General features: G+C 47.6%; 1 protein-coding gene across 2 annotated transcripts; it reads right to left on the minus strand.

Moving 5' to 3' along the window:
• Positions 1 to 95: 95 nt before the first annotated feature.
• acin1b (apoptotic chromatin condensation inducer 1b) lies at positions 96 to 18,323 on the minus strand. Of its 2 annotated transcripts, none has more exons than XM_076160491.1 (17): positions 18,147 to 18,323; positions 16,732 to 16,797; positions 16,255 to 16,366; positions 15,608 to 15,681; positions 13,750 to 15,270; positions 13,527 to 13,600; positions 9,695 to 9,815; positions 5,607 to 5,652; positions 4,926 to 5,071; positions 4,028 to 4,174; positions 3,723 to 3,906; positions 3,467 to 3,612; positions 2,682 to 2,789; positions 2,400 to 2,507; positions 1,870 to 2,233; positions 1,557 to 1,654; positions 96 to 1,471 (listed from the first exon to the last, which is right to left on the minus strand). In XM_076160491.1, exons 1-17 carry the CDS (start codon positions 18,279 to 18,281, stop codon positions 1,154 to 1,156), a joined length of 3,768 nt encoding a protein of 1,255 aa, XP_076016606.1. In that variant the 5' UTR covers positions 18,282 to 18,323; the 3' UTR covers positions 96 to 1,153. The 2 variants fall into 2 exon arrangements, with proteins under 2 accessions (XP_076016606.1, XP_076016599.1); XM_076160484.1 differs by having other exon boundaries at positions 1,557 to 1,657.
• Positions 18,324 to 18,904: the final 581 nt, after the last annotated feature.

An 18,904-nucleotide genomic window follows, 5' to 3' on the forward strand; every position in this document is an offset into this window, starting at 1 on the left:
GCAACAGTTGTCTTGTAGTGGCACTATGTGGTCAAATGAGTGTACACAGGTTCCAGAATGCTAACGGTGGAAGAACGGCACATGAGACAAACAAGTTGATAACCAATTTACTTTTAATAATTTTTAAATTCTTGGTACATTCAGCACTTGCAGGAGAGAAAAAAAGCAAAATCAAAAGGTTTCAAACTAAAGAAATTAATATTAAAACTAACAGCTACTTTTAACAGAAGATAAAACTTTGATTTCATCCTCTCATGAAACTTATGATTGAACTTTAGGTGCAGGTGACCGAGGCTCCAGTCTCCCCTCGTTACTATTTTGTGACCTCGTCTTTCCTCCCCCCCCTCCCTGCGTCCGCTAAAGACAAACTTCACTTCCTGTTATATCAGCGTGACGCACAATTTGAGGGGTCAGGAGGTCAAAACGCAAACTTCACCTGCTGCAACTCTGAACAACGACACCCCCCCTCCCGAAAAAACAATTGATAAAACGTAAAAAAAAAAAAAAAACACGACTTCCTTCACACGACGACTGCCAGTAAGTTTAACTTTATAAAACAAAATCAGTGTTGAAGAGTGGAACACTAAAACTGATTCTAGAAAATCTCTGAGGGTCAGGGAGCTATTTTGGATGGGTTTTTATTACAGGGCTCAGAGCAGGAAGGAACTGTGCACCCACAGAACTAAAATAAAGAGGCGGGGTTCCCAAACCTCAGCCAGCCAAAACGCTGAGGTGAGCCAGCTAACCGCCGCCCTCTGCGCCCGCCGCCTTCAACCCAGGAGGATTAACGGCGCTAACCGGAGACGAGGAGGAACGCTGCTCTCTACAGGAGGGGAAGGGACTGAACGGTACTTGGCTTCTCGAAGACAGAAGGACAGAAAGAGGACGAGGAGCCAGAAAACTCCACAAACTGTCATTTTACTAGGAACACATCAGAGAGGGATTGGGAATTGGCAGGAGTGTCTGGAAGACAACATGGGTGTCAAAGTGGACGAATTAAAGCACGGTGGGGCAGAGGTGGTGAGGAGCAGACAGACGTCCTCAACTTGAGATGACAAATGTGTCACTCTGTCCTAAGACTTCCTGTCTGCGGTGTCCTGCACTAATCTGCGTCCCTCTCTATCTCTTATCTTTCCCTGCAGCCATTTGTCCCTCAGCGGCGTCGGTCCTTGGGGTTGCTACGGCTACGAGACCGCCGGCCGCTGCCGGTGCCCACCGAGGGTCGTCTGGGCCTTTGTCCGTCCCTCTTCTTGTCAGCCTCTCTGTCTCGACCTCTGTCCCTGTCCCTGTCCCCGTCTCCTCCCCGCCCGGCCGCCCCGCTGCTCGCATTCACGGCGCCCTCCTTCTCCCTGCCCTTCACCTTCTCCTTTTTCTCCTCCTCGCGCTTCTTGCCCTCCTCCTCGTGCCGCTCCTTGCGGATCCTCTCTCGCTCCTTTTGCCGCTCTGCACGGTCCAAAATCCTCTGTGCCGCCTGAGTGAGGCAAAGACAGTTTAGTGACATGAGTTAAAGAGTGATGACCAATGAGAGAGTGAGTCTCAAACAGACGAAGACCAACCTGCTCCTCTGTGAGGGGAAGCCAGTATATACACGGAGCTGCTTTGGTCTTCAGGAAAAGGTCATCCAGCATTTTGGAAGGAGGCTCATCTGCTTTCTCTGCTAATGAGAGAATAGAAATGAACCATCAGTGTGTAAAGATCTCCACCTTCCATGTATGAAGACATAAAGGTGGCCTTCAGCTTTGAGAAACTACATCACCAGCTGCAAGGTTGAGCCACGTCTGGAATATGGATTAATAATCTATGACATCATTATACTTCATTTGATTAGAGTGCATCCCCAGCAGCTCCATCAGAGATTCTTCCCCTCACCCTTCTTATCCGTCTTCCTCTCCTTGCTCTTGGCCCTCTCCCTCCTCCTCCTCTCTCTGTCTCTGGATCGGGACCGCCGACCTTCCTCTCCCGGCCGCGCAAATTCCCGGACCTTGTCGCGGTCCCACTCCCGTTCGCCGCGGGCGCGCTCTCGCCGCTCCATCTCCCTCTCCCGCTCCGCCCACAGGTCTCGCACGCCTACCACGCCTCGGTCCCGGTCCCGGTCTCTTTCGCGGTCCTGGTCCCGGGGTCTCTCTCTATCCCTCTCGGGCATCAGTGGGGGGAGTCGGCTTGGAGGACCAGCTGGCTGAACAACATGCTCCTCCTCCTTGTCGGGCTTCAGGATGCCTTTGTGAAAGTCCAGCTGCGGGAAATGAAGACACGTTGCAGGGACGTTAATCATGAGGTGTGTAGAGATGGAATGTGAAGTGTGAAGAGACGACACGAGGACAACCGATATAAAAACACACATAACGCTGATGTGACATTTTGAGTCCCATCCACACATGCTGTTCTCTCCGGGTCTTTACCTCATCCTGCTCACAGAAATCCACGCAGAGGACCTTGGGGTTGCTCTGAGGCCATTTCACCCCGTGGAGAGCTTCTCTGGTGGCGACGGCCTCCTCTGTTGTAGCGTACTGGAGAGGGGGAGGCAAAGAATGGAGTCAGACGTCTGATAGAACACGACAAATGAGGACGTGTCCAAAATAGGGGGATGGGACCCAGGGCGAATAGCAACAAACAAGTTGTATTGGAAAGGTCAAAGGTTAAATAACAAAAGTCTATAACAGTTAATTGTGGGGAATACTGACTGTGACAAAGCAGTGAGACTTGATCTTGTCAATCCAGAAGCCGTCTTCCACCAAGGTGCCCGTCTGGTTCAGCAGCTCCTTCAGCTGGCTCAGGGTGAACGGTCGCACCTGGGAGATGAGCAAAGGACTCTGGGAGTTATTCAATTGTGATTTCAAGTTAGAACGGAGGTCACGATAAGAGCGAGGGAACCAAGTCAGCAGAGACGACCTGGTCCTGTGTTCAAGGTACGGTTTCATCCTCCGCTTGCCCTTGATCGTGTCGGGACGTGATCATGGACAACATGCGACACAGGTTTACACCTTAAACCCAAACGGATTAACCAATGGGAGTGAATTTAAGGGGGAAATCATTTTGGAAGAAAGGGGGGGGGGGAGAGAGAGAGAGAGACTTCTCACCCCGGCTTTATTGCAGCATATGAACATCTGTTTTTCTCAACAGCATTAGCCGAGTTTGAGCCCCGTCTTGCTTATACGATGCGCGTCAGGAAAAGTGCAAAGGCCGGTCATTAAATGTGTAATGTCTCGTCTTGTCACAGTGTGTTTAGTCATGTGAAGTTCCCCCAGCTTAAGGTGCTTGACTTCAGCAGTAATACCAGCGTTTTCCTCTCTGTAATTATGGGAATGATGGTGATGTGATTACCACTGGCATCAACACAAAGGGCCTCATTCATCAAATGTTTCCAAGCGTGGATTTGATCTTCCCTTGTGTGTGTGTTCACAAGCTAAGAATGTGCGGCATCCAATCAAACACGGCGTCCAGGACTCCATGGATCCTCAATACTCACCAGGTTGGTCACGTGCACGATGTTGGAGACTTTGCCTCGAGGAGGTGAGGGCTGCCTGGCGGCGCGGACGGGGTCGTCGATGGTTACCGACACGCCAGATTTCTGCTGACTGATGGAGCGACGGACGAGGCTGTCACTGGGTGTGACTGTGGGGGAGAGAGAGAGGGAGGAGACGTGAGGACGAGCGAGACGAGTCAGTTTCTACCAGCCTACAAGGAACCCACAAACGTCTCATTCGCTGTTCAGAGCAGTTTACCTTTCTTTGCCTCTGTGTCGGGCTTGACAGACGTCTGCGTCTCTGCGGCTTCTTCAGAGTGACTGTTCTTCCGTTTGTCTTTCGAAGTCCTGCGCTGTTTTTCTCTGTCCGTTTTCTCGTTCTCTTTGTCCTCCTCTTCCTCCTCGTTTCCCTGTCCATTCTCCTGGCCGTCACTCGGGACCACCTAGGCGAGAACGCAAAAGTTCCGCACACTTACAAATTGCTTCTGTGTGACACATCGTCATCGTTTCAAGCTTTTAAAGACACAGCTTTTCAGCTGAAGACGGCGAAGCGGCTCTCCTCACCTGGGTGACGGTGCGTCTGATCTTGAGGCCTTTGTCCTGGTCGTCCCGGCTGCTTTCCGGGTTCTCCTCGTCCCCGGAGAGCTGCAGTTCCTCAGGGTGCAGCTCCACCACTGCCTCCGTGCCTACCTTGATGTCTGGGATCAAAGACTGAAGACAGGAGGAGGACAGAGACACACGTGGGAAGAAACACAGAGGGGGGCAGAGGGGAGAAAAAAAAAGAAAGGACAGCATTGAGAAAGTGAAGGGGAACGGGACAAAAGAATGGGCAGAGGAACAGATGGCAGAGGAATAAAGGGAACGCTCCTTTTGAAGTACATGTGGTAGCTAGTAAACGTCAAATAAATTGGAACGTTGGAATTTCTCCCCAGTCATTTGATTCATTTTAATTAAATCCTCACATTTACACCCCAGTTCACCACCAATGTGCTGGAGCTTTTAACATTTAGGCCCTTTGCTTAAAAGAGGGCCTTGGTCGAAGCCAATTTGTCTTTAACAGAGTCAACTAATTGAAGATGTTAGCATGCGAGGGATTACGTACAGCGTTTTAGTGTCAGAGGAACCCAACTTTAACTGAGCCTTTCCATCCAAACAAAAAACATTTCTATTGGAACAGAGTCCTTCCCATCCCAGGAATTCTGCTCTGTTTTTAGCATGAGCACGGTCACGTTTAAATACAGGCTTACAGCAGAAAGTATAAGCTTCTATAAAAATGTTTATGTAAACCTTGAAACAGCCGCATGAACTCCACGACTGAAACGAGTGAACTTCTACTCTAACCAAACCACAGTGTCGAGATATTTTGGGCTCCCATCTCCAAATCTCTGTCCCATTTGGAGATGAATCCCATTTGATTTCCCTCCAACCTGTCCCCTGCTCCCAGCTCCCTATCCCTAGGTACCTTCAGCGAGTCTGTGGTGATGGTGATGGATGGTTTCTTAGCGGTGACCGCCGTGCTGGAGCCCCACCGCCTCTTCCTGCCCGCCGCAGTTCCCATCTCGGATTCTCCCGCTCCTCCTTCTGTTGTGGCCGGAGTCGTCTTGCTGCCTGCAGAGGGGGAAATCGATACGTCAGGGCGGGAGGAGGGAAAACGCTCCCATATGAATAATTTGCTGGCTGAAACAGAACATCAAAGAGGAGCTCCGACACGATTGTAGCGTCACTGCGGGGATTAATATTCCCACCTCCGTGTTTTTGCAAGGATGAACTTGCCTGACTATATTCCTACACATGTTCCTTTTAAAGGCGATACACAACAAACAAGTAAGACATTCATCATGTTTTGTAGCAACAGGAAGGGACTTGAATGTAACGGCCCGGGCCCTGTGTGAATTTGTAATCTTTTGATGTTGATACAATGAATTACTAACACTTAGAAGTACAAGGGCTTATCAGAATGACAGCCATGGACACAATAAGAGTACAGAAGGCAGAATGATAAGACGCCACACTCCGACAACTAGAGAAAGTCATTCCCCAAAACGTGTTTGTTCCTCGTCACTCTTTGGACTTCTTGCATTTAATTCCCAAACGGGGAAAAAGATCCCGGTTTCAGGGGAAGCGTGTAACCGGGAATACTCACAGGTCAGGGAGATCTTGCGTGCGGCGAAAGCCTTCGGCGTGGTGCTCTGGGAAGACAGAGAGACAGAAGAGAACATACAGAAACCCCAGGGGTGTGGGGTGAGATGAGAACTAGAATCCAGACCTCAGAGGCAACAACAACAAGAGAGCAGGTGAAAACAGGAAAAGTGGTGGCGGAGGGCTGGGAGGTTTCCAAAGTAACGGAGGCCTGAAGGCTCCAGTTTGACCACATTAAGGAGGGGGGGGGGGGGCTCTTGGTCGATACAGAGAGAGACTCCAGACACATTTCCGCCTTCCACCTCTGCTCAAAGACACTGAGATCAATCATTAAGCTGCTCCCTTGTGTGTGTGTGTGTGATGGAATCAATCCACTCCCCGGTCCGCGGTGCCTTTCTACGGACGAGCCGAGTGTGTGATGTGCATTAAAGCGAGGGGGGCCGGCCTGTGAAACTCAAGCCTGGGCCTTGTTTTAGTACGTGGCAGATGATTTAGAGATAATGGCTGTCAGAGCTCTGAGGAAAAGAAGGAGATATTGGGGAAAAACAAACTAGGAACATCATAGGATCTGTGTGTGTCTGTGTGTGTGTATTCTTCTTCTTTCCAAAACAAATGATGTGAAAGGGCTTAAGTGGTGCTGTGTAGCTCTAATGTTGCTATCCTGTGCGTCTGCCGATCTGAGTTCTCTAGAGCAGAGGTGGAGAGGCGGATTGAAGACTGTCAGTCAGAACTTAAGGCATCTCTGCAGGACTGCCGACATTAAATTGAACTCCACACGGGAGACTCGTCACACTGAACAACAGGCGACTGTAGAGCCACAGTGTGTGTTGAACAGTGTGACTAGCGTAGATATTTGGCCTCTAGATACTAATTACAAATACAGTATAGTGGACGGCTCAAAGTTCAAATGGGGGTGATGGGGGGAGACTTTCATTTATGACCAGAAAGATCTTAAGAGAAGGACATTTCTATAATTATTCCTTTAAAGAAAGTATACATTTGAAATAGAGGAATAATGACAAGTCATTTCCTGGTACCATTGACACCCGATTCCTTACTGGCTCGACTATGGCCCAACCGCACGACAGTGTGCACTGTATCTAGGCAACAAGGGTCCAATCAGAGAAGGCAGAGGAGTGAGGGCAGGGCTTGGTTTGAGTTTGCAGCTTAGCCAGTAGACACAGGAACTGATCACTGGATGGGACTTTTGTCTTGCAGGGGGCTGGGGAGGACTTTTTCTCAATCGACTGCTGATCGTCTCATTTCAGTCTTTTGGCATGCCAGGGGGGATTTTCAACATGTGATGAATTCTGACAAGGGGTGGGCGGGGGGGCGGGGGGGGGAGGGGGCCGAGGGACGCTTAAGAGTCTGTGATCGGTGAGGTGAAAACTTCAAAAAAAGAAAAAAAAAACAGTCTTTTGTGTCATGAGTTCCCCATGAAGCCTTGAGTCACTTGAACTGCGGTGACAGCTCGTTGTCCTGCGCCGTGGTTGCTTGTTCATGAGGTATGAGTTCATGTCTTTAGCATTCCATTAGGCCTGTTGTGCTGGAACTGCTACAACAAACCATTCGTTGATGCTTTTGCCACTTTGCAGCAGCATTGAAACGTTCTTCCTTAAGTCTCTAAATGGGAATAAAGGCAGAAAAATAATCCAGAAAAATGTGCTGATGGACATCATCTGTTAGCATGACTTCCACTGCGCTCACATGGAACACAGGAGGTGATCGTGACGCAGTGGGTACAGTGAAAGGATGGACTCTGAAATAACAAAAAAAAGTAGTTGTCCATCTGTTTGGTCCACAGCTGAAGTTGAACGTCATTGCTTTCCGGTGAAACATCCACCGAGGCAAACTGCTGGTTCACTGACAGCATGACCAGGATCGTCTAAGAATATCCATCATTTCTGATCCTCGAGTGTGGATGATGAACGTCTCACTGTGGCTCACGGGCCTTGACCTTGGCATAATGTCCTTTGTAGTCTCTGTTGAAGTGGTGTTGGTGCTGAGTTCAGGGCCACACTTCTCTTGTGAATGGCTGTGGACTCAGTTACCCTCACACCACACTGAGCACGGTGAGACAGGTTACTTGAAAGAGGAAGGCAAATGAGAGTGAAAATCCCCAATGTCATGTCGCACAAAGCTTTCCAATCCAACACTCCCATGAAGTTCAATCTCAAGAACATTGCTTCAGTTCTCCTGATGAATTGCGATTTAAAACTCAAAACAAAGATGCTCAAATCCAGATCAATGAATGGTTTCGATCAAGAGTTCCCAGTTGAGGCCAGCACACTGCAGTAACTCCATCCTGGCAGTAGGGGGCAGTGCAGGATTACAGATAAAGTTATAGATGCGGGAAGGCCTGTGTTTTAAGAGAATCCAGCATCCAACAGAGGGCATACGGGAGAAAAAAAGTCTTTACCACTCTGAAGCAGAGGAATTCTGCCGTTTCTCTTGGTGATGGAGTTGTTGTAGGGAGACACTTGCAGATTCTAACTGTCCACAAAATGGCAGATGGGAGAGGCAAAGGAAGAGGAGGGGAGGGGGGTTCCTTAGACATAGTTACAGCCCCCCCCGTCTCTCACTCCAGCATTCATTACCACCGCACAGTATAGTCCAGTTCAGTTCAGATAAGCACACGGGCTCCCAAACCCCGGGGCAGGGTTACCATGACAACTGCGGGCTGCTGCAGTTACTATGGCTGCCGCGGCTGTCAGCGGCGGTCTGATGAAAAACTCCAGTTTCCTGCTGGCTCAGCGCATCACTGGAGGAATACGAGCGTAGCCCTGCAGGCTCAGGGCTCTTTCTTTACTCAATGCCACGGGTGTGCAGACTCTGGCCCTAACTCAGGTACCAGCGAGGCACGCGGGCATAGCGGGACAGGAGTTGTAGGAGTAGGAGAAGGAGTGGAGGAGGTGGTGGTGGTGGTGGTGGTGTTGGTGGTGGTGGTGGTGGTAGTAGTAGTAGTAGTAGTAGTACGCAGCAGGTACCATTAGGGGCAATGGAAGAGGCATGGGCACCTTCATAACAAAGCAATCAATGGGGTTTTAAACAGCAATCACACCATCAATACATATAGTGAGAGAAAAGCGTTCATGATGGGATACACAGGCAAAAGATGGAAAGTGGGTGGAGAGGTAGAGAGAGAGAGAGAGAGAGAGAGATAGAGAGATAGAGAGATAGAGAGATAGAAAGATAGATAGATAGATAGATAGATAGATAGATAGATAGATCACAGAGAATAAGAACAGGGTGAAGTCAGCAGCAGAAAGGAGCTCTGATGCATCTCTATACACTGTCAGGTCCATTACTCATGCAGACCCAAGAGGGAAGCAAATCCCACACCCACACACACACTGTAAGGACTGTTTTCAAAACCCTGCTGGCTCCAAGAGACCCATACATATTCCAAAACATTGATTGTTAACTCACGTCGGGTAATTTTGATTAGAGTTCCAATGTGTCTACTGTGTAGGCAACGTTCTGTACTGTGTACTCAGACCAGTTACTAATACTAAAGGAAATATCCTCCATGGCAACAATCGTTTTCTCTTTAATAATTAAAGAAACGGTAAATTCACTTTCTCTCTCTCTCTCTCTCTCTTCCTCACACACGCACACCGACACACAGACAGTGATATGAGTAGCATGCACTCTGCGCGGTATGGACGTCTACTTTAACGCGGTATCACCAATCCCCACTTGCATTCCAGCAGCATCGGCACTAAACAACCCTCTGCGGGGCCGGCACACAGATGGTCTAGGTGAATGAGGTAGTCAGGAGTAATACGCTGCACTGAAATTAAGATGGGAGGGATTAGTTTATTCCTAACCATCCCGAATCCAACTTCAACACAAACCCCGACTGGTTCCCTTCCCTTATCTTTGTAGGAATGTCAAACATCACTCAAAGTGTTACCAATCTCGACAGATGCCAAACGCATCCCTAAGGGTTACAATCTTAGGGCTTGTGTTGAAGTTGAGTGACCCACTCAACGTATGCTGATAAGCTACACATGCTTATAAGTGAACGAGAAGGCAAGTTAGTGGGACACAGAACAAAGTCCACGGAAACCCCGACCCCGGTGACCTTACCTCCTCCAGGCGGCCCTCGCTGTTCTCTGGCTCGGCCCCGGACGCCGGTTGCTGGGCCATGGTGCTCTCAGAGTCTGGCTCCACCTCTGTCACAGCAGCTGCACTGGGCTCCGACACCTCCCTGCAGGAGGAGATGGTCAGTGTGAGACGAGGGCTTCGTGAGACCGACCCATACCTTAGGGAGCGACTTGGAGTGGGCAATAATATCAACTTAATCCGACTTATTCATGATTAAACACATGAACTTGGAGATGGGCTCTACAGTCTGGGGACAATGCAAGGTCAGAGAGGAAGCAGTGGAGAGGACAAGAGATGTGCAGGCGAAGACAGAGACAAAACCCTGGAAGAGTCAGAGGAAGGGTGCTTGAGGCCAGTGATCTGGGTCAGGCCCACTATAAATAACTCACAAGCTAACTGACACCCAGGGTCACAAACACTCATCAAACTGACCAATAGTCGCAAGTCACAAACTCGCAGCTGATTCCAACGAGACCACACACACAGATGTTCATCTGATCCACGCCGGGCCGCTGTGAAGATAAAACCAGTGAAATCACACCTCAACCTAAGCATGGAGTCAGACCTCACACAGGCTGAAGTCCCTGTATCTAACAAAGAGCAAAACCAGCTACCGTCCCTGCTGTATTTCCATCTAAGACTATCCTCCTACCATTATCACCGCTATCCAAACCTCCCACCCTGAAGATGGCAGGATCGGGGAGTTAAGACGGCTCAAAAGATTTAGAAATACTTTCATCTGGATAAATGTGGTCGTGTTTAATGTTGCGACTGAACTCCAGCAAACAACATCTATCGCTGCAAAACTGTCTCTTACTTCACAAGCGTATCCAGGAGTGTTTGTAGGGAGGTTTACTTTTTATGTTGACCTACCTAGATGAGACTCTGACCCAAAACTCAAAGTCAAACACTAAAGAATATCAAAATGACTTCTACCCTCCAGTGATTTACCGACACCTTTACCATAACAACCGTATCGATGTCTTTTCTGCTCGCTAATAATAACTCTTTTCAAAGCGTCACGCAGTCAAACCGCTGCTCTGCTCTTTCAGGTAGCACAGCCACAGTCTTGTTGGGTCTTAGAGAGAAGGGCCTCTAGTGTCTGTGCTATTGAAACGCAAAAGGTTAGAAGAGCCTTTTCAACCCCTTTCTCTGGAGATTAGTCACTGGCAGTGAGTGTAGGCAGGAAGACAGTCTTCACCCCTCCTCCAAGGCGCGCGCGCGCACACGCGCACACACACACACACACACACACACACACACACACACACACACACACACACACACACACACACACACACACACACACACACACACACACACTCACTCACTCTCTCCCCATTCGCCTTTAGGTGTGGATATGGATGATTGTGTGCGAGTGTGTGGCCAAGGGGAAAGGCCGCAGACACACCTGCACAATGACAGATGTCGACTCGAAATCCAACACCTTCGGATCAGACGAGGATTGAGTGAGCGAGTGAGAGTGTGTGTTTGATTAGATTGTTATTAAAGGTTTCACCCTCCCTTTCGCATTGAATTCACACTCGGACCCCTTGGAGCTTAGACCTGAGTGATTATTAGTGGTATAAGAGGTTTCACATCTACCTACGGCCCCTGATCAAAGACGTCATACAGTCAGATCCCATGAGATGAGACAGTGAGTGCAGGTGCCAGCTGGGAGAATTATGTCACACCATAAGGGCCCATTCACACAGGCTGGACAGTTAACAGATGTCTGCTTTAATGATCTCCCTTGACAACAGCGAGATCATTAACAGCTATAGCCACACACCCTAAAAAAAAAACCCAAACACACTTCTGTGGGTTTGACAACACGATGCATGAGCAGTACAGCCAGGATGTCCCATCTGTTCTTTCTGATGCATGAGACGTTCAATATTACATTAAGACCTGACAATATCTTTTTTGATTGAATGCAGAGGTCAAGAGGAAAGAACAGAAGGGGCAGAAATCACTGTTTAATTCATAAGACAGATGTCCGCATCATTGTCGTCATCACACCATGAAATCTGAGCCCATTACTTATTCATCAGTGTATTCCCTCTGTGTAAACCTATTTTAAGCTCTGATCAAATTAGGGAGAACTTCCCACTCAAAGAAAAACACATCTCTCCGGCCCCCCTCTCAGCCAACAAAAGACTCTCACCGCCGTGACCATCCCCACCCCCGGTGCTCACATGGGCGAACATGGTTACACGCTGCAATCCAGGCCACCATTTACTGGTGACATGAAATTGAACGGCGAGGAAAGGGACGATTAGATAACGATATAGCACCGATGGCACGATCGCGAGGTAGGTCGGGACAGATGATCCGTTGCTTTTTTTTTTTAAAGAGATATGAAAACGGCACCCAGCGAACCTGAAGCCTTCTGTCGCCCTCTGGCTAACTCTTACCCGTTTTTGTTGCCTTCGGACAGCATTTTGGCCGGGCTCAGAAGGGAACCCGCGGGGGTTAAATATAACACTGTCGTTGAGCGTTTATTCCGGTCAGATGCGGGTTGAAATCGGGGACGCGGGGTTTGAAAAAAATCCGGTGTCGGCTGCTTCTGTGTCTGCTTATCTGAGCACTGCGTCGGTATCAAGGATGCAATGCATGCAAGACGGCCATGTTGGTTAGCAAGACCATCGTCAAGTGAGCGAACGTAAACGAGAGAAAAAGCACTTCCGGTACATATATTCCGAAATAAAAGCCGGGTTAGCGGCTCACACGCCGAATATTCATCTAGCACATTCCAAAACGGGAAATGAACATAAGAGGAACGAGTGTGGCGAAGGAAAATCGGTTGCCGCTGACAAGTAAGGAGGGGTATAGAAGAAAAGGCGAGGGAGGAAGACAGGCCGGGCGGGCTAAGACCCTTTTATTCTCAGGAGGAAAAGCCAGCAGCAGCCACGCCGATGTGGGGGCTGCCGCGCTGACCGCCTGTTTAGAAATACAACCGGTTATAGTTGAGACGTGAGTGACACAGCATTTGTACTGTATATTTACGTCTGATTCAGGATGCACGCTGCCCCAGTCTCCTTCCATATCACTGCTCTTTTCACCCTGACAAATATCCCCAAATTTAAATTATTTTGCGAGAGGAATCGTTTTCAGCAGCCAAAGTGCTACTGTCAACAGAAACTCATAGTTGTACTGCCAAGCTCAATGTAGTTAAACACCACGATCCACTTAGTGATTCATCACCTGACAAAGACTCCATGCTCAAGATTACATTAGTTTCGATTCTACTACAATTATTACCACCCAGAACTGCTATAAAATCACAGTATACTGTATGAAGTTAGAGTCAGAGTGGGTGAAAACCAATGTGGGCAACATATGCAGGGGCACAGTCATTTGTTTTTATTCAATGTCCTCCAAAACAACTTAATTTAGTCCTTCCAACTCTTTCCGATTGGAAGTAGTGACATTTCACTGGTTTAAAGACAACAACTCCCCCCCAAAACTACAGCCAAAAGAAGATATCCCATCAGGGCAGTGAACACTTTTCTGCATTTGTCAGTTCTGTGTTAAATCTGAAAGGAGCCTCAACAAAGTGTGTTATGTTTGTACATCTGAATTAAAAAACAAACAAACGTGATGCCGACAAGATTAACGTACAGCAGTCGAGCACGATGAAGTAGGAAGGAGAAGAAGAAATGAAATGAAGGACATCTGAGAAGAACACACAGTAGAATCGAAGGAACATAGACCCATGAAGAGAAACACTTAAGTAATATGACAAAAAGAGCTATTGATACTAATAATTAACACACTGCACAGTGAAGACAGGTGAATGATTATAACTGACCTTTCTCCGCGGTGTCGCTTCTCCTCCCTGTTACTCAAGTTGGTTTGGTCTCTCTCCTCTCCCTGATCTGCCTTCTGTGGGGTGAACAATTTAACACAATCAAAAGCAACTTAAGTATGTAACGGTAATCCTGCGAGTACGTCTTAGCTCCCGTTAGACGGTGCGGCAGAGTGCAGTGTGTATACGAGTCCGCCAAGGCCACAGCAAATGACCGATAACTAACCTTAATCTGCTTGGCAGGGTGGGATTGATCATGGGAGGAGGAGGAGGACTGTGATGAAGGTGAGGAGGTGTCTGATTTGGAATCAGAATCGGATGAGGAGCCTGAATCCACCACGACCAATGAAGAGGCCTGCTTTGCCTTCACAGCAAGTGGCTGTTGTTGCACTTTTCTGTTCTCTTCATACTGCTGTCTTCTCTCTTTTTCCTTCTCGTCTTGCTGGCGTTTTCTCTCTTTTTCCTTCTCCGCTTGCTGATGTTTTCTTTCTTTTTCTTTCTCTTCTTCCTGAAGTTTCCTTTGCTTTTCTTTCTCTTCCTGATGTTTTCTTTCCTTCTCTCTCTCCTCTTCTTGACGCCGTTTCTGCTCCTCTTCCAACTGTCTCCTCTCCTTTTCCTTCTCCTCTTCCAGGCTTTTCTTCTCCCTCTCCTCCTCCTGCTGCTGCTGCTGCTGTTGTTGTTGCTCTCTCTTCCTCTCTTCCTTCAGGCGCCTTTCTTCCTCCTTCTCTCTGTTCACTTGCTGCCTCTCCTTCTCTAGTTTTTGCAGCGGTGATTCACTCAGATCCGTAGCCCCAACAGACATGGCAGCTCCGTCAGCGGTGTGTGCTGCTGCTTCTTCTGACATATCTAAGGTGGCCTTTGCAGAATGGAAAGCCACCTCTGACTCCATCTTGTGGACGAGCAGAGACAGGGGCCCTGCCCGGCGCTTCACAGGGGGCTCAGGACTGCTGGATCTGGAGCTCGAGTCAGAATCTTGTCCTTTCATGGTCGGAGGCCGGAAAGATGCCCTCCCTGCAGCTGCCCCTGCTTCTGGGCCTTCTCCCTCCGGATCATCTGTGTCCGGGGGGCTCTGCTTGGGAGTGTCGGGGAGGGGAAAGGAAAGCTCAGGGGGTGGAGAGGGAGGTGGGGTTGGGTGACGCAACTGCATAGGAGTTTGGTGTACCTGCGGTGGTGGGATGTGTTGCGGCGGCTGCAGTTTGCGTTTGGATTTCCCAGCTGCCAATGGGGCACTTGGGGAAGGCTGAGGAGCACGGGAAGGACCTCTGCCACTTCTTTGTACTACGCCAGGACCGGGGCCCCACTCCTCATCATCCTCGCTTTCATCATCGCCGTCGTCATCATCGTCACTGTCATCGTGGAGGTGACCGTCTGCTGCAACCCCAGCAGATCGACTCAGGTGGAGGACAGGGTGGGCTGATCCCGGCTCATTGGGTGCAGTGCCCTCCTTCTCCTGGGCTCGGGGCACAGCAGGGGGCAGCCCTTGGTGGTCAGGCTGGCCCAGGACTCTCACTGACAGGGAGGCTACCGCACGGGGTGGAGAGGGGGCTAATGGCTCCTTTTGTCCCGGATGATGAGGGGCTCGTTGCATCCAAGCTCCTGGAGCGTCGGAGTACTCCTGTCGGTGGATGGACGAGCCTTGGCCTAAGTCCGGCCTGCGTGATGTCATCCCATGACCCACCAGTGGGCCCACTTCTCCATGCTCCACTGCCCTGGACAGTGGAGGCTGGGAGGGTAGAGGGCGATGCAGCTGTGAACAAATAAGAGTCAGCATGACAGAGGACATACTTCCCTGGAGGTGAGTACATGAATTTCCTCTATTTGTCCAGTTAGTTACAGTAAAGTATACTTTGAAATGTAATGACTCTTCCATGGGACCAATCACCAAACACATTGACACTGAAAGAAAATAATTGGCAACATCCTTCATCTTTGTAGGAAAATCTCCTATGACACATAAACATGTGAGGGAAACATTTCCCTAACATGATCTGATGATTCCCAGTAACTGTGCATTAGTGTCCTCCATTCTGTGGGGAAACATTTGTGGTTGTCCTTCCCTTTGTGTTTGCGTGGACGTTACTAACCTTGTCAGACATGAAGCTAGAGCTGTTATTCTCTTCCATGTGGTCGTCTTCTTCCTCCTGCACTGCTGGGCTCTCTGTCACACGAGAGACACAAGGTAGAGGTCAGAGGTCTGACAGGGATTAGGAATGACCCACTGATTCCTAAACAGAGCCAATGTCTGTGTGAACCAAAGGAACACTGAACCTTTTCTTAACATTGTCTATGCTCTTGGTTGAGGTTGTTAGATATCTAACTTCATATTAGCTCACCTAAGCTCACATTAGCTTACCTAGTAATTTTAATATGAGGTGAAAATATGAGCACAAATATGAGCACATCTGTTAAGTGACTCCCTAACCTCTCAAGATCCCCAAAATGACCCATATTCATTGATTAATTAGGGCTTACTTAAATGAATTTACATATTTATGAGCCCTTTCATCAAAGGCTGAATGAAGCCTGGATTCTGAGACATAAATGCTATGCGTTCAGCTTTGTTCAAAAGTTTGAACGGTACAAATGAACGCGTCCACCGTGTGTATGAAAAAGTAGGAGCAGGAGAAAAACAAAAACCTGTCTAGCACCATTTACTTAAGGGACCATTGTTTGTTTGGCAGAGACTGTGTCCACTGTTTAGTGATTACGCGTGTTCATGTGCGTGTCTTACCATCAGCCTCTTCTTCCTGCTGAGCCTCTCTCTCCAGTCTCTGGCGCAGGAGCTCCTGCTGTTTGGCCAAGTATTGCTTTATGAAGCTGTTCTGGCTCATCTCTTCCCCTATCTGCCAGACAAGACAAGACAATTTCCTGAAAGTTACATACGATTGAACAGACAGCAACACTCACACATGTATGACTTGCTGTTACAGGTAATCGGCACCAACATTCAACAATGTCAATTTATCTGAATCCATTTGTATTACTGATATAAAATTGCATACTGTGTTTGAATTCAAAATGACCAGGTTTAATCCATATCAAGCCTGAACCCACATTTGGACATTTGACTAGTTTTCATTGTTCCAAAAAGTAACAAAGAACAGGGACCCTATACAACTTCTGCTCTACAGAACTAACTATTTATCGTCCGGCCAGCCTAACGTTGTTTAAAGCTGTAAAAACTGAACTGTATTTTTGAAAGTCTTACCTGGGAGTTAGGCTGCAGACCACTGTGAGAAGAGGAGGACTTCTGCAGGTTCTCCAGCATCAGAGCCTGCAGCAAAAAAAGACAGTAACGCTTTTAAAACATGTAAAATAAAGGCCACTCCAGGAACAGTATGAGCCATTTGCAATTATTATGTTGAAAATGTATTTTGGATGATAAACAACTTCCTTCAAAAACAACTATAGCTTTATAAGTGAAAAAACAAAACAAATTGAGCTTCAGCTTTCTTGAAATATGGAGATACAACTACCACATTTAACAGTATTTCATAACAACACTATTTATGGTATTTTACAGCCGTTTTCTTTTCCGCAATATGCAGAAAAAACAATTAATTGATAAAAACAGTCTTAAAATAGATTGTTGTACACATCTGAGTTTTGTGTGTCCTTAACTTATTTACCTTCAGAGGTTTATTTGTATGTTTGACCCATTTACGTGCACGGGCCAAACAGTAACAGTGCAACTACCCTTAAGTGCAAACAACTAACTAACAAAGACATTTCTTTCACCTTTCACATGCACATCAACTGATTAAGATCCAGGATGTCAGCTTCAACAAAGCTCCACTGCATAGTTTTTTATTTTTAGTCCATCACTTTCTGTTTTAGGTGCTAATATAGTGACTGGCCGTGAATCCGACGGGAAGTAAATGCACCATTCACAGGCGATAGTTTGTTACCATCTAAGCCCTTAACCAATGCAAACAAGTGTTTTGAATGGATGCAAATGAAACCGGAACTGACCCAACCAACAGAGTATCAGAGGCATAGTTGACCACAGCGTACTTTCAGATATATTTTATACCCTAATATTATATTATAAGATGTTGCAGCATACGAATTTCCCCATGAGTGTGATTATATGCACGTTATTTCGAAGCTGCACAGTCCCCGATCTTGTTTGCAGAATTAACGTCTTTCTGAAACAACAGCAACGATGAGCAAAAATAATCTGAGACGAAACCGGGGCGGACAAATAAATAAGACGAAGCACTAACATACTGTATGTTTACATATCGATGCGCGCCCCCGTCACCCCCAACACACACACACACACAAGCAGAGCGCGGTCACGACCATCTACTGTACACTATGTGCGGCTGCTTAGGCCTCGACTTGACAGGTGCACACTTCAACTGTGTGCAACACGGTGCAACAAATAGTTACGAATTAAGTCCGAACTCGGTTAGTTGCTTGTTTCGAAACGACGTCAACCACAACCGAAAACAAAAAGAGTTGTTTGTGAATAATTACGCGTAGCAGTTGGTTTATGTATTCCCGCTTCAGAGCCCACACACCGTTACGGCCTCTACTGTTAACCCCCCACCGCCTCTCGCCTCCTGCTGAACTTAGCAAGACTCGACCCAGGCGTCCATAACACCGTCGAAAACTTACCCCTTTCAGTCTCTTTACGAGTGCATTTTTCTGCCCGTTTTTCGGAAGGTTTCTTTGCTCCAGAGCGGCTTTCAAATCGGCTACTCGGAGCGATTGTAGAGGTTTTCCATCAAGCGTAATATCTTCGTCCGCCATTTTGCTCCCTCCGCTTGTCTAAACTCCAACAAGCGTCGCTACGGCTGCTGCTCGGCGTCACAGCTCGGCTCTTTCCGGAAGAGATCGGCTTCCCCGAACCACATGACTACTGTGAGACAGTTCAACCTATAGGGCCACTTCAGTTGTGTTATCTGTACTGATCTATCAAATATTGTTTAATGAGATTTAAGGAAACTTCATGCTGCTATTGAAGTGTTATCAGAACATAACTATAAACGTATTAAGAAAGAAAGAAAAAAAACGTATTTTTCAGGGCGAAAGTCACACCCTTTAAGTGCAAGAAATAACATTTCACACATTTTTAGCATTGCAAAAGATGTATTTGTGCATTCTGAACAAGAATACAAGAGACATTAAATGTAGTGTTCAAAGTAAAGAGGTGTATATCTGGTGGATTAAAGTCAACGCTTCAATTATAAACCTCATCAACGGAGAAAAAAAATACAAATGAGCTCACATAGTGTAAAAACTTTCATGTACAAAATAAAGTACAGCCATAGGTTCAAACTGTAACAGAATATATATTCTTCCAGAAACACTTTGTTCGTTTCTCATAATAAAATCACCCCATGTGGAGGGTGTGATGTGCTCATATAAAATCA

Source organism: Genypterus blacodes, unplaced genomic scaffold (genome assembly GCF_046128005.1).
Source record: "Genypterus blacodes isolate CSIRO-AG114 ecotype Tasmania unplaced genomic scaffold, CSIRO-AGI_Gbla_v1 ptg000011l_1, whole genome shotgun sequence".
Classification (NCBI taxonomy): domain Eukaryota; kingdom Metazoa; phylum Chordata; class Actinopteri; order Ophidiiformes; family Ophidiidae; genus Genypterus; species Genypterus blacodes.

Coding starts and splice junctions, on each gene's coding strand:
- acin1b (XM_076160484.1), bottom strand. CDS start 18,281: ATGGCGGACGAAGATATTACGCTTGATGGAAAACCTCTACAATCGCTC. Junction 15,682..16,254: donor GCAGGAAGAAGAGGCTGATG/GTAAGACACGCA, acceptor CTCGTGTGACAG/AGAGCCCAGCAGTGCAGGAG. Junction 5,072..5,606: donor ACGCAAGATCTCCCTGACCT/GTGAGTATTCCC, acceptor CCCCCTCTGCAG/GCAGCAAGACGACTCCGGCC.